General features: G+C 42.5%; 2 protein-coding genes across 3 annotated transcripts; one reads left to right on the top strand and one right to left on the bottom strand.

Moving 5' to 3' along the window:
* The first annotated feature begins 740 nt into the window (after nucleotides 1–740).
* LOC112261764 (ectonucleoside triphosphate diphosphohydrolase 5-like) lies at nucleotides 741–15,906 on the top strand. Its single transcript, XM_024437360.2, has 13 exons — nucleotides 741–1,218; nucleotides 1,609–1,688; nucleotides 2,039–2,182; nucleotides 2,560–2,635; nucleotides 4,842–4,877; nucleotides 11,215–11,303; nucleotides 11,408–11,487; nucleotides 11,611–11,672; nucleotides 11,864–11,965; nucleotides 12,752–12,895; nucleotides 13,113–13,169; nucleotides 14,153–14,268; nucleotides 14,389–15,906. Exons 1-13 carry the CDS (start codon nucleotides 936–938, stop codon nucleotides 14,470–14,472), a joined length of 1,353 nt encoding a protein of 450 aa, XP_024293128.1. The 5' UTR covers nucleotides 741–935; the 3' UTR covers nucleotides 14,473–15,906.
* A 1,287-nt stretch (nucleotides 15,907–17,193) lies between these two features.
* Nucleotides 17,194–27,085, bottom strand: LOC112233186 (ubiquinone biosynthesis monooxygenase COQ6, mitochondrial). 2 transcript variants are annotated; one of them, XM_024400637.2, is made up of 8 exons: nucleotides 26,686–27,085; nucleotides 25,907–26,020; nucleotides 25,151–25,209; nucleotides 23,291–23,417; nucleotides 21,951–22,081; nucleotides 20,720–21,832; nucleotides 18,180–18,343; nucleotides 17,194–17,538 (listed from the first exon to the last, which is right to left on the bottom strand). In XM_024400637.2, exons 1-6 carry the CDS (start codon nucleotides 26,714–26,716, stop codon nucleotides 21,728–21,730), a joined length of 567 nt encoding a protein of 188 aa, XP_024256405.1. In that variant the 5' UTR covers nucleotides 26,717–27,085; the 3' UTR covers nucleotides 17,194–17,538; nucleotides 18,180–18,343; nucleotides 20,720–21,727. The 2 variants fall into 2 exon arrangements, with proteins under 2 accessions (XP_024256405.1, XP_024256406.1); XM_024400638.2 differs by lacking the exons at nucleotides 17,194–17,538; nucleotides 18,180–18,343 and adding an exon at nucleotides 19,623–20,070.
* Between the last annotated feature and the right edge of the window lie 182 nt (nucleotides 27,086–27,267).

The raw sequence follows: 27,267 nt of genomic DNA, 5'->3' as shown, positions 1-27,267 counted from the left end.
CCTCTACCCCGCAACGACTAATATTTTCCGTCTAAATTTCCAAATTCTGCTGAAGCATTTGGGGTTTCCTAATTTGAATGATTTGAATGCCATTTTATATCCTCACCATAGAGTCCCAAAGTATATTAGATTGTCTACTTTTCTTTATACACTTTTTTAAAACTAAGACTAGAAAAACAAACATTTGAATCTGTTATGAAATAACTATTATATTTATATTTAGTTATAAAGTTTTGTTTCAAAATACTAATGAGTGCAAGCAACATGAGTTTTAAATAAGTAATCTACTATAAAATAACTTATTTCTGACATCATGCTAATTAAGCAAATTCAGGAAAATTTAAGTAACTGAAGTGTGCATGTAAAAGTCAAGATACAGGGGAGGAATTTTTGTAATCGGCAAGTTTGCATGTAAGTCTTAATTAAATACACCAATAAAATGTATTTTAAGAACATTGCTGCAAGTTTCTGCAAGCCAGTCGTATTGATGTCTTGATATATCCTCTTTCTTCTTTTAGGGGGATTTTTGGCTCCAGTTTGCACACTAAAGATTAAGAAAAAAAAATGGTTTAGTGTTACCAGGTTTAGGAATAAAATCTTCTGATAAGCAGGTATTCAGTATTAAGCTCTTTCGGAAGGGGGGACTCTTGAAGGAACTGAGATGGAACGCAACATGATTGGTGGATGGCCTATGATGGTGTGGCCCCACACCAAGCCCTTATGTCTTTATATACTGTAAACAGATGACCAGACAGTCCTGAGTGTGCATTGCTACCCACTGCCTTTGCCTCTCCGGTTGCCTCCCTCTCATCACCTCTGCAAGCTGCTGCCACTGCATTTTGTGCTGCTCCTCTGAAGACTAACTTGAAAAAGGCACTGTAACGTGTTTTGCTTAGCTTTAAAAAAAACATCAGTGTTTCTTCGGGTGTTAAACGATGTCTCTTCAGATGCTAATCCTTACAGTAATGTGCATGTGGGTTCTGGCTTGGAACTTCCAAGCGGAGGCAACCTACTATCACCGCCAGACAGTCCACCACGAACACTCTGCTAACATGGAAAACCTCCTGCCCGAAAACCTCCTGCCCGAAAGCCTCCTGCCTGAAGTCTTGCCTGAGGTCTCCCAACCTGTCAACAGCCGCACTTTCTATGGGATCATGTTCGATGCTGGGAGCACAGGCACCCGTATCCACATCTACAAGTTTATTCAGAAAGACCCTGGTGAGTGCTTTCTCTCTCTTTCTGTCTATCTCATTCACTCTCTGCCTCAGGAGCCAATAGGGCGTTACTCTCAGCGGTCTCCCAGAGAGTCTGTTTGCTGTTGGGTCATTCGCTCAGTGGTGTAAACACAAGCATGTGCCGTCAGCATGGGGAGAGAGCAAGCTGAGTTGTAGTTAGTGTGACTGAAATCCCTAAAAACAGACCTCCAATGGACTCTCGAAGGGAATTTGTTTTTGTATTTACTCTGTCTAAACATCAGCGATTGTAAAGTAATGGAGTGATTGAGGCAACAAAGCTAATTTAAAAGCAGACCTAAATGCAACAGAATTCTATTATTTCACATGTTCATCTTGTTTGACATTTGAATGCATCCACTGTTTCTCTTTTTAGTTGAGCTGCCAGTTCTGGACAATGAGATGTATCATGCAGTGAAGCCTGGTCTGTCTGCCTATAAAGATAAGCCTGAAGAGGTATGTATCATGTCTATCATTTTCTCATTTAGGGATTGGGGGAATTAGGAGGTTTGTCCACAGTCCACATTACAGTCTGCAATGTGATGTAGACCGTATAATTACATGAACTGATTCTGCTGATGCTATCACTACGTCTGATCTTTACTTTCTTGATCTACATTTTACAAACCTGATGTGAACAGCATATGTGGGCAAACATATCAACCCTTTAATCAACTGAATATGTTAATGCCGTTATATACTTAATTCACTGTTGAAATATCCATATCAGCCTAGTTTGGTCACGGATATGCTGAGTGTTCCAGTGGCGACCATGCTCATCTGTTAATGCCTGTTATCCCATTCAGGGTGGGAACACGATCAGAGCGCTGCTGAAGGTGGCCAAGAAGACGGTGCCAGAGCATGAGTGGAAGCAGACCCCGGTGGTCCTGAAAGCCACAGCCGGGCTCCGCCTCCTACCCGTGGAGAAGGCTAATGCTCTGCTGGATGAGGTATGCACGTTTTCTCTACCCTCAGACAGTTTGGCACAGGGATGACCCGTCCCGCCAAGGATAGGGTCGAGAAACCGCTAAGTGCTTACAAGTGTCCTTGAAAGAACGGGGAAAACTCTTCTGACTTTTTGGTGGCCATCACTGTGCAAAATGTAGTGGAATATGTCAATTGAAATATTAAATTGAATTATTAAATTAATGCAGCTACTCTAGCTATGCTTGTGGTTTTTGAATTCCATCATTCTCAGACAAATGAATGATTCCTGAGTCTAGATAAAAGAGATATAATGGTATTTTAGCTTCATGTTTTGTTCTTATTGTCTTTCTTCAGGATGTTCTTTGTTAATATGCACTCTCACCATAAATTGTCTATGTAGGTTCGGGAAGTCTTTGGCGAGTCCCCCTTCTTTGTACCAAACAACAGTGTCTCCATAATGAATGGAACAAATGAAGGTATGCCATTATGTTGGTATGTCACCAACATCTCTCTAATTTTATTTTACGCTACTTTGGTATTTTGGTTATGTTGGTAAAGAGTGAAACTCATTCAATCTTTTAATTGCAGACATTGTTTAGATTAGCAAAACACTGCAGTATTGTCAAACCAGGTGATTAGTACAGTGGGGCAAAAAAGTATTTAGTCAGCCACCAATTGTCAAAGTTCTCCCACTTAAAAAGATAAGAGAGGCCTGTAATTTTCATCATAGGTACACTTCAAGTATGACAGACAAAATTAGAAAACAAATCCAGAAAATCACATTGTAGGATTTTAAATGAATTTATTTGCAAATTATGGTGGAAAATAAGTATTTGGTCACCTACAAACAAGCAAGATGTCTGGCTCTCACAGACCTGTAACTTCTTCTTTAAGAGGCTCCTCTGTCCTCCACTCGTTACCTGTATTAATGGCACCTGTTTGAACTTGTTATCAGTATAAAAGACACCTGTCCACAACCCCAAACAGTCACACTCCAAACTCCACTATGGCCAAGACCAAAGAGCTGTCAAAGGACACCAGAAACAAAATTGTAGACCTGCACCAGGCTGGGAAGACTGAATCTGCAATAGGTAAGCAGCTTGGTTTGAAGAAATCAACTGTGGGAGCAATTATTAGGAAATGGAAGACATACAAGACCACTGATAATCTCCCTCGATCTGGGGCTCCACGCAAGATCTCACCCCGTGGGGTCAAAATGATTACAACGGTGAGCAAAAATCCCAGAACCACACGGTGGGGACCTAGTGAATGACCTGCAGAGAGCTGGGACCAAAGTAACGAAGCCTACCATCAGTAACACACTACGCCGCCAGGGACTCAAATCCTGCAGTGCCAGACGTGTCCCCCTGCTTAAGACAGTACATGTCCAGGCCCGTCTGAAGTTTGCTAGAGAGCATTTGGATGATCCAGAAGAAGATTGGGAGAATGTCATATGGTCAGATGAAACCAAAATATAACTTTTTGGTAAAAACTCAACTCGTCATGTTTGGAGGACAAAGAATGCTGAGTTGCATCCAAAGAACACCATACCTACTGTGAAGCATGGGGGTGGAAACATCATGCTTTGGGGCTGTTTTTCTGCAAAGGGGCCAGGACGACTGATCCGTGTAAAGGAAAGAATGAACGGGGCCATGTATCGTGAGATTTTGAGTGAAAAACTCCTTCCATCAGCAAGGGCATTGAAGATGAAACGTGGCTGGGTCTTTCAGCATGACAATGATCCCAAACACACCGCCCGGGCAACGAAGGAGTGGCTTCGTAAGAAGCATTTCAAGGTCCTGGAGTGGCCTAGCCAGTCTCCAGATCTCAACCCCATAGAAAATCTTTGGAGGGAGTTGAAAGTCCGTGTTGCCCAGCAACAGCCCCAAAACATCACTGCTCTAGAGGAGATCTGCATGGAGGAATGGGCCAAAATACCAGCAACAGTGTGTGAAAACCTTGTGAAGACTTACAGAACACGTTTGACCTCTGTCATTGCCAACAAAGGGTATATAACAAAGTATTGAGATAAACTTTTGTTATTGACCAAATACTTATTTTCCACCATAATTTGCAAATAAATTCATTAAAAATCCTACAATGTGATTTTCTGGATTTTTTTTCTCATTTTGTCTGTCATAGTTGAAGTGTACCTATGATGAAAATTACAGGCCTCTCTCATCTTTTTAAGTGGGAGAACTTGCACAATTGGTGGCTGACTAAATACTTTATTGCCCCACTGTATATACCAACTCTTTCCTCATAAGAGCTCTATTGCTACCTCATAGAGCAACTAAATAACCTTGTCTGAGTTCCCTTCCCACGCCCAATATTAAGTGATCCTCCACATCACTCATTAAGACACACGCACTAACTCCTGTTTCATCAGATGTGCAATTCATTAGACTCACTTTATGAGAACCATAACATGAGATCTGAGACAGTCGTAATTACCTGGGTTGGTCTATCCATGTCAGACAAATATTACTAATGTAGCACAGCTGCTAAATTATATTTAAAAAAACTCCAATCTCTGAACTGACAGTTCAGTCTGTCCTCTATGCATGTGTTCAAATGGCAATATGTATCAGTACTTCCAACTACAAGACTACAAAGGCAACAATTGCACATGATTCTGTTCAAGGGAATGTTAACACTCTCTCCATCTACTCTCTCTCGTAGGAGTCCTGGCCTGGGTAACGGTGAACTTTTTGACAGGTAAGGCATTGCTCATGTTTTGCTAAGGTGGTGTTAATGGTCAGGGGGGTCATTTCTGAGGTTTACACTGTACACAGTTGCCGGGCAGTGAAAGACTCCTGTCTTTGTCTGACTGTCTTGTATTGAGTCATGTTGGCCACCATCTGGTCACGATGGGATGTAAAATTCCCTCAATTTTCACGCAGTGTTTGTGTAATAAGAGGCGATTTCTTTTCAAACCTATCCTATGGCCCAAACAATAGCCTTTTTCTTCCTCTCGATGGCCACAGACCTACAGTGCATTCAGAAAGTATTCAGATCCCCTCCCTTTTTCCACATTTTGTTACGTTACAACCTTATTCTAAAATGGTTTAAATACATATTTTTCCCCATCAATCTACACAATACCCCACAATGACAAAGCAAAAAAAGTTTTTATACATTTTTGCAAATGTATTGAAAATAAAAAACAGAAGTACCTTATTTACATAAGTACTCAGACCCTTTGCTATGTTACTTGAAATTGAGCTCAGGTGCTTCCTGTTTCCATTGATCATCCTTGAGATATTTCTACAACTTGATTGGAGTCCACCTGTGGTAAATTCAATTAATTGGACATGATTTGGAAAAGCACACACCTGTCTGGTCCCACAGTTGACAGTGAATGTCAGGGCAAAAACAAAGCCATGAGGTCAAAGGAATTGTCTGCAGAGCTCTGAATCAGGGTTGTGTTGAGGCACAGATCTGGGGCAGGGTACCAAACAATGTCTGCAGCATTTAAGGTCCCCAAGAACACAGTGGCCTCAATAATTTTTAAATGGTAGAAGTTTGGAACTACCAGGACTCTTCCTAGAGCTAGTCGCCCGACCAAATTGGGCAATCGGGGGAGAAGGGACTTGTTCACGGAGGTGACCAAAAACCCGATGGTCACTCTGACAGAGCTCCAGAGTTCCTCTGTGGAGATCGGATAACTTTCCAGAAGGACAACCATCTCTTCAGCACTCCACCAATCAGGCCTTTATAGTAGAGTGGCCTGACGGAAGTCACTCCTCAGTAAAAGGCACATGACAGCCTGCTTTGAAGTTTACCAAAAGGCACCTAAATGACTCTCAGACCATGAGAAACAAGATTCTCTGGTCTGATGAAACCAAGATTGAACTCTTTGGCCTGAATGCCAAATGTCACATCTGGAGGAAACCTGGCCCCATCCCTACGGTGAAGCATGTTGGTGGCAGCATCTTGCTGTTTGGATGTTTTTCAGCTGCAGTGACTAGGAGACTAGTCAGGATCAAGAGAAAGATGAAGGGAGAAAAGTACAGAGAGATCCTTGATGAAAACCTGCTTTCAGACTGGGGGCGAAGGTTCACCTTCCAACAGGGCAACCACCCTAAGCACACAGCCAAGACAACACAGGAGTGGTTTCGGGACAAGTCTCTGAATGTCCTTGAGTAGCCCAGCCAGAGCTCAGACTTGAACCTGATCGAACATCTCTGTAGAGACCTGAAAATAGCTGTGCAGTGACGCTCCACATCCAACCTGACAGAGCTTGAGAGCATCTGCAGAGAAGAATGAGTGAAAATCCCCAAACACAGGTGTGCCAAGCTTGTAGCGTCATACTCAAGAAGACTGCTACTCTAATTTCCGCAATGTATACAAGGCCCTCCCCCACTCTCCTTTCGGCAAATCTGACCACGACTCCATTTTGCTTTCCCCTTCCTATAGGCAGAAACTCAAACAGGATGTACCCGTGATAAGGACTATACACGCTGATTGAGTTTATAAGGAAGTGCAAAGGAGATGTTGTACCCACTGATTATTAAAACCTACCCTAACCAGAAACTGTGGATAGATGGCGGCATTCATGCAAAACTGAAAGCGCGGACCACCGCATATAAATATGGAAAGGTGACTGGGAATATGGCCAAATACAAACAGTGTAGTTATTCCCTCCGCAAGGCAGTCAAACAAGCGAAATGTCAATACAGGGACAAAGTGAAGTCACAATTCAATGGCTCAGACATGAGACGTATGTGGCAGGGTCTACAGACAATCAGACGACAAAAAGAAAATCAGCCACATCACGGACACTGACGTCTTGCTTCCAGACAAACTTGACACCTTCTTTGCCCACTTTGAGGATAATACAGTGCTACCGACGTGGCCCACTACCAAGGACTGTGGGCTCACCTTCTCCGTGGCCGACGTGAGTAAGCCATTTAAAGGTGTTAACCCTCGCAAGGCTGTCAGCCCAGACGGCATCCCTAGTGGCGTCCTCAGAGCATACGCAGACCAGCTGGCTGGTGTGCTTACGGACGTATTCAATCTCCCCCTATCCCAGTCTGCTGTCCCCACATGCTTCAAGATGGCCAGCATTGTTCCTGTACCCAAGAAGGCAAATGTAACTGAACTGAATGACTATCGCCCCGTAGCACTCACTTCTGTCATCATGAAGTGCTTTGAGACTAGTCAAGGATCAAATCACCTCCACCTTACCTGTCACCCCACTTCAATTTGTGTACCGCCCTAATAGGTCGCCATCACACTGTCCTATCCTATCTGGACAAGAGGAATACATATATAAGCATGCTGTTCATTGCCTACAGTTCAGCATTCAACACCATAGTACCCTCCAAGCTCATCATTAAGTTTGAGGCCCTCGGTCTCAACCCTGCCCTGTGCAATTGGGTCCTAGACTTCCTGACGGGCCACCCCCAGGTGAAGGTAGGAAACAATACCTCCACTTTGCTGAATCTCAGCACTGGTGCCCCACAAGGGTGCATGCTCAGCCCCCTCCTGTACTCCCTGTTCACCCATGATTGCTTAGCCAAGCACGCCTCCAACTCAATCATCAAGTTTGCAGACGACCTAACAGTAGTAGGCTTGATTAAAAACAATGACGAGACGGCCTATAGGGAGGAGGTGAGGGCACTCGGGAGTGTGGTGTCAGGAAAACAACCTCTCATACAATGTCAACAAAACAAAGGAGATGATCGTGGACTTCAGGAAAACGCAGAGGGAGCACCCCCCTATCCACATCGATGGGACAGCAGTGGAGAAGGTGGGAAGTTTTATGTTCCTTGGCGTACACATCACGGACAAACTGAAATGGTCCACCCACACAGACAGTGTGGTGAAGGCGCAACAGCACCTCTTCAACCTCAGGAGGCTGAAGAAATTTGGCTTGTCACCTAAAACCCTCACAACTTTTACAGATGCACAACTCAGAGCATCCTGTCGGGCTGTATCACTGCCTGGTACGGTAACGGCACCGCCCACAACCGCAGGGCTCTCCAGAGGGTGGTACGGTCTGTACAACGCATCACCGGGGGCAAACTACCTGCCCTCCAGGACACCTACATCACCCGATGTCACAGCAAGGCCAAAAAGATCATCAAGGACAACAACTACTTGAGCCACTGCCTGTTCACCCCGCTACCATCCAGAAGGTGAGGTCAGTACAGGTGCATCAAAGCTGGGACTGAGAGACTGAAATATAGCTTCTATCTCAAGGCTATCAGACTGTTAAACAGTCATCACTAACACAGAGAGGCTGCTGCCTAAATACAGACTTGAAATCATTAGCCACTTTAATAAATGCATCACTAGTCACTTTAATAATGCCACTTTAATAACGTTTACATATCTTGCATTACTCATCTCATATGTATATACTGTATTTTATACCATCTATTGCAACTTGCCTATGCCGCTCGGTCACTTCTCATCCATATATTTATATGTATATATTCTTATTCCATTCCTTTACTTAGATTTGTGTGTATTAGGTAGTTGTTGTGGAATTGTTAGATTACTTATTAGATATTGCTGCACTGTTGGAACTAGAAGCCCAAGTATTTCGCTACTGTAACGGTTCTCTTGTGGTGAAGGAGAGTCGGACCAAAATGCGGCGTGTAGATTACGATTCATGTTTAATGACAAACACACTAAACACAAACACTACAAAACAATAAACGTAATGAACGTAACGAAAACCGAAACAGCCTATACTTGTGTAAACTAACACAGAACAAGGACATCAGGACACTAAGGACAATCACCCACGAAACACTCAAAGAATATGACTGCCTAAATATGGTTCCCAATCAGAGACAACGATAAACACCTGCCTCTGATTGAGAACCACTTCAGACAGCCATAGACTTAACTAGAACACCCCACTAAACTACAATCCCAATACCAACACACCACATACAAAAACCCATGCCACACCCTGGCCTGACCAAATAAATGAAGATAAACACAATATATTTCGACCAGGGCGTGACAGCTACACTCACAATAACATCTGCTAACCATGTGTATGTGACCAATAAAATTTGATTTGAAGACTCAAGGCTGTAATCGCTGCGTAAAAAGGTGCTTCAACAAAGTACTGAGTAAAAGGTCTGAATACTTATGTAAATGTGATATTTCCGTTTTTTATTTTTAATACATTCGCATTGTCAATATGGGGTATTGTGTGTAGATTGACGTAGAATTTGTTTTATTTAATCCATTTTGGAATAAGGTTGTAACGTAACAAAATGTGGAAAAGGTGAAGGGGGTCTGAATACTTTCTGAAGGCCCTGTATACAGTGGGGCAAAAAAGTATTTAGTCAGCCACCAATTGTGCAAGTTCTCCCACTTAAAAAGATGAGAGAGGCCTGTAATTTTCATCATAGGTACACTTCAACTATGACAGACAAAATTAGAAAAAAAATCCAGAAAATCACATTGTAGGATTTTTAATGAATTTATTTGCAAATTATGGTGGAAAATAAGTATTTGGTCACCTACAAACAAGCAAGATTTCTGGCTCTCACAGACCTGTAACTTCTTCTTTAAGAGGCTCCTCTGTCCTCCACTCGTTACCTGTATTAATGGCACCTGTTTGAACTTGTTATCAGTATAAAAATACACCTGTCCACAACCTCAAACAGTCACACTCCAAACTCCACTATGGCCAAGACCAAAGAGCTGTCAAAGGACACCAGAAACAAATTGTAGACCTGCACCAGGCTGGGAAGACTGAATCTGCAATAGGTAAGCAGCTTGGTTTGAAGAAATCAACTGTGGGAGCAATTATTAGGAAATAGAAGACATACAAGACCACTGATAATCTCTCTCGATCTGGGGCTCCACGCAAGATCTCACCCCGTGGGGTCAAAATGATCACAAGAATGGTGAGCAAAAATCCCAGAACCACAAGGGGGGACCTAGTGAATGACCTGCAGAGAGCTGGGACCAAAGTAACAAAGCCTACCATCAGTAACACACTACGCCGCCAGGGACTCAAATCCTGCAGTGCCAGACGTGTCCCCCTGCTTAAGCCAGTACATGTCCAGGCCCATCTGAAGTTTGCTAGAGAGCATTTGGATGATCCAGAAGAAGATTGGGAGAATGTCATATGGTCAGATGAAACCAAAATATAACTTTTTGGTAAAAACTCAACTCGTCGTGTTTGGAGGACAAAGAATGCTGAGTTGCATCCAAAGAACACCATACCCACTGTGAAGCATGGGGGTGGAAACATCATGCTTTGGGGCTGTTTTTCTGCAAAGGGACCAGGACGACTGATCCGTGTAAAGGAAAGAATGAACGGGGCCATGTATTGTGAGATTTTGAGTGAAAACCTCCTTCCATCAGCAAGGGCATTGAAGATGAAACGTGGCTGGGTCTTTCAGCATGACAATGATCCCAAACACACTGCCCAGGCAATGAAGGAGTGGCTTCGTAAGAAGCATTTCAAGGTCCTGGAGTGGCCTAGCCAGTCTTTGGAGGGAGTTGAAAGTCCGTGTTGCCCAGCAACAGCCCCAAAACATCACTGCTCTAGAGGGGATCTGCATGGAGGAATGGGCCAAAATATCAGCAACAGTGTGTGAAAACCTTTTGAAGACTTACAGAAAACCTTTGACCTCTGTCATTGCCAACAAAGGGTATATAACAAAGTATTGAGATAAACTTTTGTTATTGACCAAATACTTATTTTCCATCATAATTTGCAAATAAATTCATTAAAAATCCTACAATGTGATTTACTGTGATTTTTCTCATTTTGTCTGTCATAGTTGAAGTGTACCTATGATGAAAATTACAGGCCTCTCATCTTTTTAAGTGGGACAACTTGCACAATTGGTGGCTGACTAAATATTTTTTTGCCCCACTGTATCTGTTAGAATGCCAGTCTTTGTCTCAGGCGGGTGGTTGGAATATGAATGAATGCTAAATGCAGTATGTGGTCAATGTACAGTACGTGTATGTTCTACTTTCTGTTTATAATGTTGATGATGGATAGCATCCTGTCTATAGTTTTCTATTTCCAATTCTGTGTGTTTGACTTTCCATCTGTTTGCTTTAGGTCACTTGTATGCCAAGACCAGGAAGACAGTGGGTATCCTGGACTTGGGTGGAGGATCTACCCAGATCACTTTCCTTCCAAAATCAAAGGTAAATGTTCAACTGAACTCCACTGTTAGTGACATTTTGCAAAGATTGAGAGAACTATTGCTATTTCATGACATATTACTGAACACCTCTCTCTGTTCCCATAGAAAACAGTGTTCACCGCCCCAGCCAGTTACATTGCCAACATCAACATGTTCAATAACACTCTACAGCTCTACACTCACAGGTTTGTAATCAACCATTGCTACACAGCAGGTACTTTATATGTCATGGCATACAATGCAAAACAGTATACTCACATTACTTTGGCATGGTCATGAATGTATTCTGAATTTCTGTCCTCATTCAGCTACCTTGGAAATGGACTTGTAGCTGCGCGATTGGCAACTCTTGGGGCTTTGGGAGCTGATGGTAATTTAAAATGGGCATATTTACTTAGATATGCAAGCTTATCTGCAGTCATTCATCTGTTCATGACAGATGAATAGATTTGTATAATGCTGCAAGACACACTTAAGATTTCTATAAATCAGACACTATTTAAATGTCATCCTCGGGGGGACAATGGACAATCCTATAACCAATCTGGTTTATTCTTTCAGGTCTGGAGTGGAAAGTTTTCACAAGCTCCTGTCTACCCAAGAAGTTCAGAGAGGACTGGACTTTTGGTGGAATCACTTACAAAGTTAGCGGAATTCCTGATGGTAAGCTCAAAATAAAACATACCATTTCGATAACATCATTTAAAAAAATAATCCTCTAATCTAGAAATCAATTATTCTGTCTCCGATAGCTCAATGTAAGAGTTTAGTTGAGTAAGAGTTGGGAACATTTTTCCACTGGAGCCAGCTGCACTGTGGTGCAAAATGCATGTTTTGTCATTCTTTCTCTCTGCACTCAGACTTTCAACAGTTATAATACAGCAAACCTTGTATTTAAATGAGAGGAAAATTGTCAGTTTACTCCGCAAATAATGCAACACTCCCATACCACAGTCATGTAGCCAAAAGATACTGGGTTAGTCCCAGAGATGTTATTTCTCTGTGTAACGAAAGGCTTGATGTTGACCGCTCACAATTATGTGGTAAAAATAGATCACCCAACAGGCCTATGCTAAGTGCTACTCTTGTCAGCACTTGGTTTCCCTGGTTGTAACCAACCAATCCCAGGATGCTGTGAGTGTACTTTTAGGGTTTTTCGAGTGTCGCACTCTTGAGAGCCCATAGCCTCAACCCCATTTTGACATCATAAAGAGGCTCCAGGGTCTCCCAGTGCATTCCACCACAAGCATGCAGCAAACTCAGTTATTTCACTCTCATTTGAAAATAAACATTTTATTGTTGGTGCTGATTTTGAATTATCCTTGATAACAACTGAATTGGGTGTTTTGTTGTCATAAAGCTGACGTAACGCTGTAATCTAAATATGATACCTACCTTGAAGATTGAGTACAGCTTGTGTTAGATACTAAGGATGTGATCTCTCTCCAGGCTATGCAGGGTACAAGCTGTGTTACTATGAGGTGATGAGGGTGGTGAAAGGCATCGTGCACCAGCCATTCGAGATAAAGGGCAGCAGCATCTTCTACGCCTTCTCCTACTACTTCGACAGAGCTGTGGAGTCAGGCCTCATTGGTGAGAAGACACACAGAGCAGGACAGCTACAAAATCCCCATTCAGTCTGCATCCAGTAAAACCTCAATGATATGAAGTGTTTAAATAAAAATAATGGTTTAATGGTTTTCTACTCAAATACATTTACTGCATTTTTCATGATTATGCTTGGAAAACTGAAATGACAACTGTTGTAGCAGATCACTAGAAGTAAGCTAGTCTTGTTTTTGTTTTCCAGATGGCAGTCGGGGTGGTATGGTAGAAGTCAGGGACTTCAAGAAGAGAGCCAAAGAAGGTGAGAGAGTCCTAGGCTTTTCTCTTAGACACATGTTGACTATATTGATACAGTACACAGTGTACAATCAAGAACTGTTGGTGTTTATTTTAGACTCCAACAATCTCACAAGGCTTCACAAAATATCAGTTCCTTACCCCACAAAGTTTGCCTGCAAAAATACACGCTGTTTGAACTCACACAAATATTCAACCTTGTTAGTGGCCAAACTTCTTCTTGACACAGCTAACCTAACATTGGCACATTGGCACACATCTGCCATTTCCAATATAACCAAGGACCATTAGATGAAATGTCTGATTCTTAACTGTTCTTGGAGCATACACAAATACATTAATATTCTACATACACTTGGACATTTACCTAAGACATTTACACATAATTGACTAATGTGATGTGAAAAGTGTCCTGACGCGTTAGATGGACAAAATAGCCTTGGTTAATCCATTAGAGTATGTGGCAAAATAAATACCCATGTTGTGCTAGATTTACAGCTAGCAGGAGTGAGTTGGTGTGTTATGTAATGTCTATTTGCATTGTGAGAACACTTTCACATGGTCTCGATGAACACGTCTGGCATTGGGCAGGTTGGCAGGCAGTTGACCTGGGCAGCTCTGAGCTCTGTCTCTTGTACCTTGTACCTGACAGCCACACAACACCCAACCCGACCCGGGGGCTGAGACTGAGAGAAACACGCTGTGTACAGCTAGTCTGTTTGGCTCGGCCTCCCACCCCCAGATTCACCAACATGTGTTGACCCTTGACTCTTCTCACACCCCCTTGCTCAGTCAGCTAAACAAACTAAATAAACAAAACAAGATGACCAGCTTTCTATAATGTGGCACACGGGTTAGAGGTTGTGTGCTGCTTGACCCCACTTTGAACAGGACACAAGATATCTCTAAATACACCCACCTGTGCTCTCTGCTTTCTGCCAGTGGTATGTGAGTTGTTAATGTAGTGCCGTCTTGTTTTTGTTTAAGTGTGCAACAAGATGACCAAGTACCGTCCCATCAGCCCCTTCCTCTGCATGGATATGACATATATCACATGCCTGTTGAAGGAGGGCTTTGGCTTCAAGGACAACACAGTGCTGCAGGTGAGACAGTCAGGAACAGGTCACTGGGCACACAGGGAGGGGACAGGCACCAAGAGGTTAATAGGTCAACTTAACATGATGGTTTATTTTGTATGTTTTTTTTCTTGTTCTGATCCACAGCTCGCCAAGAAGGTGAACAATGTTGAGACAAGTTGGGCCTTGGGAGCCACATTCGATCACTTCAACAACCTCAACATCCACTAAGGGCAGCTATTCTACCTGCCTGCGAGCACTGAGAGGGACAGCCTGTTAATGGGGGCACCCCCCCGACCATCCCTCCCACCTGCTCAGCAGCACTGCCAAGCTTTTCCAGCCAACCCCTCCCCTCCGTCCCCAGCACCCTCCTGCAAATAATCCAAGAACTGTTGACAAAGAAATCACTATATTTTTTATAATGAAGGACAGCTATTTCTACTGTATGTTTCATCCATAATTAGTGAGTTGACTTTATTTTTGTAAAGCAAGCGTTTATACAGTATATGCGCTTCCTTCGGGGTGTCTGACCTGAAATGCAGTCTTATTTGGCTACCTTTGAGCATGTAGAGTTGTTAGAAGCACTGCAACTAGTCAGGTATTTAGAGAACTTTGGTGCTTACTGTGGTCCTGGAGTGCACTGTAATGTACAGTGTAATATTTGGAGAGAAAATAAGTTGCAGGAATGCAACCTTCAGTCATAGCTCTGAATGCAACTCATTCTATCTGGAAATATATTTCCAGTACATCATACTGTAGGACAGGTGAACAAGATATTTTCCCTCACAAGAGTTAAGCAATATATCATTGAAGTTAAGTAAACAGAAACGTTTCCCCTCATACTTTGCACATAACACTTTAACTGCCTATGCTGTAGCTGAGAACTGTTGGATGTTGTCTACAGAGTTGTACATATTCATCAATGTTAAAGGAGGTGACCAATTTGCCACAACTCAGGGGGCAAGTAAAGCACAGAGGGTGAGATGGTAGTGTTCTCACTGAGTATGTCTTGCATTTGATATATGAATACATACGTTATGACGTTGATGCCTATGTTTTGAAAGTGCAGCCTTAGTAGATTTGTGGCCTTGTGTAGAATGGCCAGTTGAATTGAATCAGAAAAGTGAGTGCTTTGTGTTTCTGACTGTTGGTAAAGTCTGTGTTATTTGTGTTGTCTACAGTGCAGCACTAAATGGTCATTGTTCGATCAACCGTGGCAAGACTACATGACCCTCTCCAAATTACAATGTAGCTTTGGCTTGTGGCTGTATTCAGCAACCAGTCATTTCAATATCCCTCTAGTACTATATCATCCATAGACTGATACATACAGCCTAAGAAGCATGTCAGGTATATCAAAGACCGTAAACCCATATCTTTCAGTTGTGCGGATATAGCTCTAGGTGCAAGGCACATACATGCTTATTAATACTGTTTGGAATTTTCTTGTGAACTGTACAAATATTTAAATCTCAGATCCTGATTATTTTGAATGCTGGTGCAATTTGTACAAAATGAACTTCGCTGTATAATTGCTCTAATGCAATGCATTAGCCTATTCAACAATAGCCGCTATATGTTCAGTAGCAAATATGTACAATAACTACTGCTGTATATAATACTACAAAGTAAACCTGTATAAGTAAAATACTTACCAGACTGTAACTGCTTTGACTTTGCAAAAGAGAACTTTATTTCTGCTGCATAATGTTCAAAGTTAAGGTGAACTGCTGGATAACTGATCATGTAAATCACATTTTATGAAAACCTGGTGCAAGTAAAACATACTTGTATAATGTATGTTTGAATAAAATATTAAAAGTGTACTTGGTGTACAGGTACAGTGCCTTAAGAAAGTATTCATACCTTGAATTATTCCATGTTACAGCCTGAATAAAAATAAATAATAATAATCACACCTATCTACACACGAAAGGCTGAAACATGAAGACTTATTTTTAGAAATGTTAGCAAATTTATTGAAAATGAAATACAGAAATATCTAATTTACATAAGTATTTACACCCCTTTGCTATGCGCTCCAAATTGGAGTCAGATGCATCCAATTTCCATTGATCATCTTTGAGATGTCGCTACAACTTGATTGGGTTCTTGGTCACCTGTCTGTGTATTTTCTTTCTAAGGAACTACCCAGACTCTGCCTAGAGCTGGCATTCAGACCAAACTGATCAACCAGACAAGAAAGATCTTGGTCAGGTAGGTGACCAAGAACCCAATGAACACTGACCAAACTACAGAGTTCCTTAGCTGAGATGGGAGAACCTGCCAGAAGGACAATATCTACTGCACTTCACCAATCTGGGCTTTAAGGGAGAGAGCCAGACGGAAGCCACTCTTGAAAAAAAGAGCACATGACAGCATGCCTGAAGTTTGCAAAAAGGCACATGAAAGACAGATAAGGCAAAAGAATCTGTGGTCTGATGAGAGAAAAATATTACTATTTGGAATGGAAAGCGCTATGTCTGGAGAAAACCAGGCAGTTCATCCCACGACGAACACCTTTCCTACCGTGAAACATGGTGGTGGCAGCATCATGCTATAGGGATGCTTTTCAGTGGCAGGGACTGGGAGAGTCCTTGATGAGAACCTGTGCAAACAACAGACTGGGGGTGAAGACTTACATTCCAACAGGACAATGACCCCAAGCATACAGCCAATGCAACACTGGAATGGCTTCTGAACAAGAATGTGAAAGTCCTTGAGTGGCCTAGCCAAAGCTCAGACTTGAATCCCATTGAAAATCTGTGGAAAGACTTGAAGATTGCTGTTCACAGCCGCTCCCCATCTAACTTAACAGAACTTGAGGGAGAAGTTGGGAGAAAAATTCCCAAATCCAGAACTGCCAAGTTGATACAGACATACTCAAGACGACTCAAAGATGTAATCACCGCCAAAGGTGTTTCTATAAAGTATTGACTCAAGGGGGGTGAATACTTAAGTAAATTATATATTTATGCATTTCATTCTCAATACATTTGCAAAACATTTTAAATACATGTTTTCTGAAACAAATTTTCTGTCATAAAAATTCCAACAGATTGTGAAACTGTGATACAGAATGATGCTTGGAAGTTTCCAAAATCATCAACACACAAAGAAAGACATGCAGGTATAGCGATGTTCATGTAATAACAGAGCATAATATACAACTTTATTAATTTACACTTTACATTCCATTCACAAAGTCACAGTGGCATATCATCTTTGGAGTCCCGTCAAACTGCCACTTCAGGACCAGTGTACGTGTCACTCGCTTGCAAACGCCATGTTCTGCTCCTGGAGAGACAAAGAACGAGATCAACATCCATTTCCATCCATCCATCCATACTTATCCATATGCGTATAGCACTAGCTAGTGTTACTAAATCCAATTACTAGCATCTTTCCTGTCTGCATAAAAAGTGGCACAACAAACCTCTGTATGCGATATCTGTAGACTGGGAAACTGAACATTTAATATGGAAAAATGTCAAGCATAACTTTGGGTCTCCAGGGGGGAAATGCCTTTACAACCAGTTACGGTTGCTTTGGTCTGAATCACTTAGTATGAAATAAAGCCATTTCACATGAGCGGTCTGTAATAAAAGGGGTGTGAAAACACAAGTCAATACCGCTGTAACGCAGCCCCGGGGCCAGCCCTGCACCCCACCCACACACTTTCGGTAACGCTAAATTTGGGGCTAAACTTAGCTGCTGTAGTAGTAGGTTCTCGACCATGGAAATTATAGGCAGTGCTGAAGTAAAAAGCCATGTAATCAGAAGAGGGTGGGGTGGGGTCATGGGCAAAGCCAAGGTGGAGATTACTGCTGAGAGATGACCCAACCTTGGGGGTTCAAGAAGTGATCAATTCTACTTGAACAAGTGTTGTATGATCGAAGAGTTGGGGGTTCACTTTAGTAAAGAGAGAGACAGCATACTTTTATGGCTGGTAGTGTGTTGGTGGCTTGCAGACCGAAGGTGTGTAAGAGAACCACATGGGCAGCGTTAGTTGAGTAGAGTCGTTTCATCATGTCGATGGCGGCCATCATGGGCAGGTTGTGTCGCTGCCGTTCCGCCTCATATTCCAGATGCTGCATGGCCCCTGCACAACGCAGCACAGAGTAGAGCAAAACACCAGGGGTTACATGGCCCCTTCACAACGCAGCACAGAGTAGAGCAAAACACCAGGGGTTACATGGCCCCTGCACAACGCAGCACAGAGTAGAGCAAAACACCAGGGGTTACATGGCCCCTGCATAACACAACACAGAGTAGAGCAAAACACCAGGGGTTACATGGCCCCTGCACAACGCATAACACAACACAGAGTAGAGCAAAACACCAGGGGTTACATGGCCCCTGCATAACACAACACAGAGTAGAGCAAAACACCCGGGGTTACATGGCCCCTGCATAACTGCAGAGTAGAGCAAAACACCCGCAGCAGAGTAGAGCAAAACACCAGGGGTTACATGGCCCCTGCATAACACAATACAGAAAACACCCGTAGAGCAAAACACCCGGGGTTACAATGGCCCCTGCATAACACAACACAGAGTGGCCCCTGCATAACACAACACAGAGTAGAGCAAAACACCAGGGGTTACATGGCCCCTGCATAACACAACACAGAGTAGAGCAAAACACCCGGGGTTACATGGCCCCTGCATAACACAACACAGAGTAGAGCAAAACACCAGGGGTTACATATCATGGAGGAAAGAGTTTCATATTCTGGTCCTGTGAACATTTTATTTTAATTTTTGTTGCATTCAGTCAATACCCTTGGGTTGTGCCGTGGCGGAGATCTTTGTGGGCTATACTCAGCCTTGTCTCAGGATGGTAAGTTGGTGGTTGAAGATATCCCTCTGTTTGGCCCTGTCCGGGGGTGTCCTCGGATGGGGCCACAGTGTCTCCTGACCCCTCCTGTCTCAGCCTCCAGTATTTATGCTGCAGTAGTTTATGTGTCGGGGGGCTAGGGTCAGTTTGTTATATCTAGAGTACTTCTCCTGTCCTATTCGGTGTCCTGTGTGAATTTAAGTGTGCTCTCTCTAATTCTCTCTTTCTCTCTCTCGGAGGACCTGAGCCCTAGGACCATGCCTCAGGACTACCTGACATGATGACTCCTTGCTGTCCCCAGTCCACCTGGCCGTACTGCTGCTCCAGTTTCAACTGTTCTGCCTTATTATTATTGGACCATGCTGGTCATTTATGAACATTTGAACATCTTGGCCATGTTCTGTTATAATCTCCACCCGGCACAGCCAGAAGAGGACTGGCCACCCCACATAGACTGGTTCCTCTCTAGGTTTCTTCCTAGGTTTTGGCCTTTCTATGGAGTTTTTCCTAGCCACCGTGCTTCTACACCTGCATTGCTTGCTGTTTGGGGTTTTAGGCTGGGTTTCTGTACAGCACTTTGAGATATCAGCTGATGTACGAAGGGCTAAATAAATACATTTGATTTGAATACATTGGAGCTATTCTGACTTCAAAATAAAACTAATAAAAGATTCACATGACAGGATTTCCATTTCTATGAAAAAGCAATGTACATACAGTCCTTGGCAGAATGGGAGAAAAAAAAAGAATAAACTTTGGAAGAAAGCCGGTTCTTTTTATAATCAAGAAAACAGCAAGCGTCCTAGCTTGGGTTATGGGAAAAAGCTTATGAGAAACCACTGGCTATGTCTGCTGTGTTTTGTATCTGTTCAGTATAGTCACTAACCCAGATCCTTAAAGTTAGTGAGACAGGCCACATCCCCAAAGCCCAGGTTGGCTCCTTGGCCAGCTAGAGGGTGGACACGGTGTGCTGCATCCCTGCAAAGAAAACTAAAGACCCCCGCCATGTAAACCTAGTCACTACATCTACGGGGTAGGACCTAGTCACTACATCTACGGGGTAGGACCTAGTCACTACATCTACGGGGTAGGACCTAGTCACTACATCTACGTGGTAGGACCTAGTCACTACATCTACGGGGTAGGACCTAGTCACTACATCTACGGGGTAGGACCTAGTCACTACATTTACGGGGTAGGACCTAGTCTAGTCACTACATCTATGGGGTAGGACCTAGTCACTACATCTACGGGGTAGGACCTAGTCACTACATCTACGGGGTAGGACCTAGTCACCACATCTACAGGGTAGGACCTAGTCACTACATCTACGGGGTAGGACCTAGTCACTACATCTACGGGGTAGGACCTAGTCACTACATCTACGGAGTAGGACCAGAGCAAGCATTCCCTTCAAATAGACAGAAATACCAATGATTGAGCTGAGGAATTAACCAACTATTTTTTTAGATGCAGTCGATAATGATTGTTTTTATGACCCTTTTATACCTTTACAGAATAAGGGTATATAAACCTTTTATTTACAAAATTCCAAGTGAATTATAAGTCATGATTTTCCAAGGCAAACCGATGTGAAGTTCAATAACTCAGTGTCCCACAGGGATGAGTGTTGACTTACCCGATGAGGGCCACCCAGTGCCTGATGTACTCTGATGCGTGGCCCATGCCCAGGAGGAACATGACCCGGCTTTTTGGGCCGATTCTTGCCACGCCACTGGCAGACAGAGACGACACAGATAGAGGGAGACAGAGAGAGACACAAAGGGAGAGAGGAAGAGAGAGACAGAGGAAGAGATCAAGCCAGAAAGGAAGAGACAGAGAAAGAGAGGCAGTAAACAGAGGGTAGAGGAATAGACCGACAGAGAAGGGGGCGGTACAGAAAAGATAGAGAGGGGTGTGGTAGACAATTAGAGAGAAGAAGTTAACAAAGATGCAAACTAGAGCAGAAATGCAGAGTGGGTGTACTTTTCCTTTCTAACAAAATGGTTTGGCGGCATTACAGGAGCCTTGCTAATTAAAAGAAGAAGCTGGTCAGGCCATGCTGTTGAATTAGCTAAGTTTGAAAACCATTCCATGCAGTAATGACCAACACTGGCAGACCACAGGTTTAATTAGCGAACCAGGCCTGAAAGCAAGCATGACTGAACCGTGGTGACCCTATTGGCAGGACCAGTAAAAATAGCCGGCTTGGGAAAGCAACTTTAGGCCGGCAACGTTGGCATTGTCTACACGTATGATGTAGTGTAGATAGAGAACAGTGACAAGTGCACCCATTGGTATTGGCTAACTGGTTCATTGGTGCACTTACAGTGTGCATATGTTGGTTTTTTAACAAGAGCATTTCCATTCATAAATGTTATTTTCATATCACATATGGATATATCAGATATCCATTTCTCTCTCTGCTGTATTTTTCCTAGCCATTGTGCTTCTACACCTGCAATACTTGCTGTTTGGGGTTTTAGGCTGGGTTTCTGTACAGAGATATCAGCTGATGTAAGAAGGGCTTTATAAATACATTTGATAAATACTGTAAAACATGAAAATAATAGAGTATCCCTCTAGGTGTTATTATATGGTAATACATGGTGTGTTGGTGAAATTGACAGGTTGTAAGATGTACATCTCACAGATGCAGGACAGCCACAACAGCTGATTGGTCGTAATTCCACTTAACCGTAGGTATCTCCGCCTCCTGCCTCACCATCAAATTTGGTCCATCTGCTCCAATCTGAAAAACAGCCAATCACAGTGGTTATAGCCTAGAGCATCATGGTCAAATGCTAAAAAACAATAACATTCACAACATTCATAAAATAAAAGAGTTACTACTCAGCTGTTGGACTGACCAGTAATTTGCTTTGAAATGTCTGTCCATTGGCCAGGGTGACCTGAACCCAGGGGATGGATTCAGCTACCTGGTGAGACTTGGGCCAAGTGTACATTACCACTTTGGTTTTGTACTGGACCTTCACCTGATCTGACAAACAAAACACAGAGAAAAAGCTGGTCAAAAGCAGAGCCTGGGTTCGCCACAGAGAATTGTTTTAGGTCAAATGCGTACCCCTATTTTCACTAAACAAGAAAGGGACCAGCATTGGTCACACTAATTAAGGCTTTGCTACTTGTTCCCTCCAAAAAGGAAAAAAAGAGAGTAAGGTTTGGCTGTAAGTGACTAAAGCGGTGGAGGATCTACAAACCACCTCGTAAAAACACCATTGGTTTCCCTCTCTGGCAGGGACCAGTTGCCGAGGCTCACATTGACAATCTTCTAAATGGTCTTGGCTTGCCGCATAGGATTGACTAATAGTGTTTATCTACAAGCAGACCATGCCACACTTTCCACTTGCTGCCAGCATGCTGGGGTTGCACTAAAAACTCCCACCTTCTTGGAATATCAGTAGCCAGTCATCCTGAACAAGAAAGGATCTGGAATTACACTTGGCTTTGCCCACTTGAAGAGGTTCCCATCCGCAGATTGACTACTAGTCCTGAACGCGTGACAAATATTGGCTTGCAGTGATTGGAGAGCAGAGCTCCTACAAACCAGCTGGCTCAGTGCATGCTTTTCATGTACTTCCTCAGAAGCAGAGAAACATCATGAACAAAGGAAGAAAAAAGAAAGTAGAGGACCAACTTCATGCACGTAAGGAAAATCTGTTTAGTGCAAAATGTTAAAAAGGCTGTTTATAAATACGTAGTTTTACAGTCGATCACACAGCAGTGCTCAAGTTTCATTTGTGAACCTCAAAAAAGTCTGTCTAATTTGAGCAACAATACAACGTCAGCACTTTAGCATCCTCATGGTGTGGAAGCACATGTCAATATTAAATAGGTCACTGGACCACTGCACGTGTCTTCCCATGGCACTGGGTCTATGGAGTGCTTTAACTGGCACACAGGGAATATGGCGCTTGATTGAAATAGCAGGAAAAATCTGGATGTGTCCAAGAGCTGCACTGGTCTTTAAAAACAGACACTGGGGAAAGTACAAATAAATAAAACACAGGGACAGGATGGAACAAATGTGGTGACATTACATGAGCTGCCAGGCCCAGTGCTCATTAACAGGATGTCAATGGAATCAAGAGGTCTTCTAAGGAGAGTCACATCACTGCTGGTGCATAGAGAGGGTTTCATGTGAAAATCATCAATGCAACTGGACTGTACATGAAGCTGCTTTTCTTACCAGACAGATTCTCCAGCTGTTTTGTTAGGGCTGCCACAATGATGTCGTTCTCCACAATGTATGCCATTTCGTCCTGCAGGTTCTCCTTATCGAATGTAATCAGGGCATCTGAGCAGGCATCCCAAACCTAAATGAGAGACCAATTATCCCTGTGGTCTACAACTCTATCTTTAAACGCACCCCCTTTCCTTATATTTAGCCGGCCAAAGAAGCACAGCCTCATTGAACTGAACACATCAAAGTTGTTCATCTGCAGCCAGAACTTGGCAGCCACTACTTCAAGTACCAACCTAAGTTCTAGGAAGGTCACCAACACCCTTCTGGTTCTATGGAAGTTTACTGAAGCACGATGAAAGGTCATTAGTGATGTTGATTTATGGCAACATTTTTGGCCCAACAAATAAGTAGGCTACAGTAAAACATTAGTTAACATTACTGAGCAAGTAAATATTTGTTCATGTATCCCAAAACAGTTGAGAGTCAGAACGAAAACATAATTGTGGCTCACAATTGAGACTGTCTGAGATGGTTTCTGAAACGGTTCATGCAATGCAGAAAGTGTTTATGCTTATGTAAGACTGATGGCTTGCTACCAAGGTGACAGACCTTATCTTTCAGAAGTAACACAGCTAAACTACTTTTTTCCAACATAAAGTAGTGGGTTTTACTCTACAAGAAAACCACTAATGGTGGTGGGTTTGCAACTTGTGACAAGTGGTTGGCTGCTTGAAAGATTTAATGAAACCAAACTGCAAGTCGTTTTTAAGTTGGAGAAAAATAATACTTCTGTTGATAAGAAATTTGTTGCTATGTACTTATTGTCCTCTTTGCTAGGAGAAATCCCCAAACGGGAGCTTTAAAACCTGTTTATCTTTCCATCCTAACACTCAGACAAGGGAGAGACCATTGGAAATGGCTTACTAATGACTCATAGGGAAACCTTTCCTTTCTCAAAACCCTATTTCAGGTTATATTTCCTTTTTAAGACAGTAGTTAACTTTTTGGGATAGTGAAGATCTTTTTTTAGGTTAACCTCAACGCACTGCTCCTCTATCCTTGTAATATGCATCAGGAAACAAACAAGCAGAAAAAGGAGCAGAGCAGTTAAGGTATTATGGGAGAGGTATATCACCACAATCACCATATGGCATTTTATGATGACATCCTTGGCCATGAGTGAAACCCTGAGGTTTGGTCTTTGATACAAACTGACCACATCTTACAGAAGGGACTCAGCCTGTGCCCACAGCTGTAAAACAGGGTCACTTTGCTGCTGACATCCATACATCCCGTCATCTTTCATCTCCTGCCTCCTGTTTGTCACATGAATCTTTATAATTAGTAGACACAGAGAATGAGTGCCTAGTCAAAGCTGCCAAATAGATTTATTCTTCCTATTAAATGTGCTCCTAATAAATAAACACTCTGCCACTGTGGCCAGAAGAAAAACCAAACCTTTCACCAAGCCAGGGAGTTTTGGTCATCTTTTTAAATGTACCTCCTCCTGTCTTTTGGGTTTGAAAGCACCCTTGCATTTGCATGGCCTATGAGGATGTATAAATTAGGGCGAGGAATGAACGAAATGCGTGTTTTAAACCACTATTGGGTTTGCCTTTTTGTTGTGAACAAATAGATTCCTGAGGAAAATGGCATTGTACAGCACGTTCAGCAAAGTACATGATTGAGTGGAGGTCAAATGGCAATGGAGATGACATTTTCCTGAAATTCTATAGCCAGACAAGTTACTGACGCAAGGAAGTAAGTATATAGTGGTGTAACTAACAATCTACACAAAAGGGTTTTTCAAATTAAAAAAATACCTTTAGTGCTTGTGGTAGAGTGGAGTTTCCAAAAACTGACCTGCATCTTCTGACAGGGCTTACATCTCATGTTCATAATGTGATTCCATGCTCCAACACCTGAAAGGCACACACACTATTTTATATACTACAAGATGCTCATCTATAAAATGTAGAAATATTATGTATGAGGCATACAAGCACCATAATGACTTGTTAAAGGAATTTGATCAAATTAGATATTTAAAAGGAATTTGATCAAATGAGATATGAAGTGGGCAAAGTCAATTTAACTGGGCATGACATAGAGATGGGTATCCAAATCACTACTTTCACTTCCTTATTTACATGCAGTTCATTATCAGGGTGTCAAGTAAAACCCAAGGAGACATGAATAATAGTTTAGAGGATGCCATCAATGACTGATGTAGACTAGAGGCCAGATATGATCCCTGCTAAGCATGTGCGACATGACAGAATGGGACTGATCCCTAACCGACTTCCTGACAACCTGTTCTACTGAGCCACACCTCAAATAGGCTTAATCAGACAGCAAGCTGGCCACCCAAACAAGAGCTATGTTGTCATTGGATTTGATATACTGTCGATATTAACTAGATAAACCAACCCTGACAATAATATTGACTACCAAACTGGATATAAACAACTATTCACTCCTACTGTTCTTTATGAACCTCATACTATTGTAGCCATGTGTATCTGCTGGCAGAGAGGTTTCCGCAATTTTTCTGATGCTATTAGCTGCCAATGGAAAACAGAGCTGCTAATTGTGTACCACTGAGGAGGGTGGCAGAACCTGGGCTGATGGAGCGGACTCTGGTACTATAGGCGTCTGGGACCTTGTCCATCACCTTTTTGTTGCCTGCCTCAAGCAGCAGAATCTTCTTCCCCTCCAAGCTTGGATCCGTGCCTGTCAAAAATAATGAGGATCTATGAAATTGATTGATGCTGCGTCCAAAATGATAAACAGACAGACTATCTAATGATATGATGTTCAGAGCAGTGAAGCATTGTTATAGCCTACATTTTGGCACCACTTGTGGTTTTAAAGAGAACAATAAATTAAAAAGTTCCTCTACATGTTTGTTTTAATTATACCTTACTTAAGCAACATAGAACTAAGACAAATACTTTAGAGGGGTTTCCACTAAATTCTATAGCCACAAAATCGGATTATACAAACACAAAATCGGATTATACAAACACAAAATCAGATGACACAGCCACAAAATCAGATGACACAGCCACAAAATCAGATGACACAGCCACAAAATCAGATGACACAGCCACAAAATCAGATGACACAGCCACAAAATCAGATGACACAGCCACAAAATCAGATGACACTGCGACAAAGTAAAAATTGGCAAAAAAATGTGCTTAACTTCAGGTTAGGGTTCGGTTTAAGGTTAGCAGTGTGGTTAAGATTTAGTTTAAAATTGTATTTTATTTAGATAAATTGTAGACATGGGCGGGGTTTATGATGTTGTGGCTATAGAAATAAGTTTAGAGGGGGCAACTGTAGGGGCAGATTGGGCTGGCTCTTGGCAGCTTCAGGAGATCACCTCGACTCACCTAAAGACCATGCCATAGCGGTCCCAACCATTCCTCCTCCAGATATAATGACATCATAAAGCTCATTTCATGTTCCCCATCTTCTGCTGCACACGCGAGTCCCCTGCAAATGATTCTTGCTCCTGAAAAACGATTCATAGCAACACACCGCCGCCCAATTCCATTTAAAACCAGCGTTACTTTAGTGAGACTATGCATCTTTAAAACAACGTAACGTGGGACTCGTCTAACCCTAAAACAACTCCATCTGTATTGTTGGGATGTTCTTAATCAGGACTAAACTCGCCTTGCATATGTCCTATTCGCAGCGGTGGCCATTCTATAATCCAGCCATGTTGTATATTTATATATATATATATATGAAACAAAGGCGAAAAAAAACATGTAACCGAGGCAGGTACTTCCTGTACTGCTTAACCAATCACAACAAGGAACCGCACTACTTTTATTCACAAGTTATCTGCACTTTGGTGCTATTCATATTAAAACACAATTCAAAACCGAATTCAGAAGGGCAATGTACAAGAGATACAGATTAACACGCCGCTTGCATTAAAAATGTGTAAAATGTATGAACATGAT

This window comes from Oncorhynchus tshawytscha, linkage group LG11 (assembly GCF_018296145.1).
Source record: "Oncorhynchus tshawytscha isolate Ot180627B linkage group LG11, Otsh_v2.0, whole genome shotgun sequence".
NCBI lineage: Eukaryota > Metazoa > Chordata > Actinopteri > Salmoniformes > Salmonidae > Oncorhynchus > Oncorhynchus tshawytscha.
The sequence above is the reverse complement of the archived record's forward strand: the minus strand, read 5'-3'. Positions and strand labels throughout refer to the sequence as shown.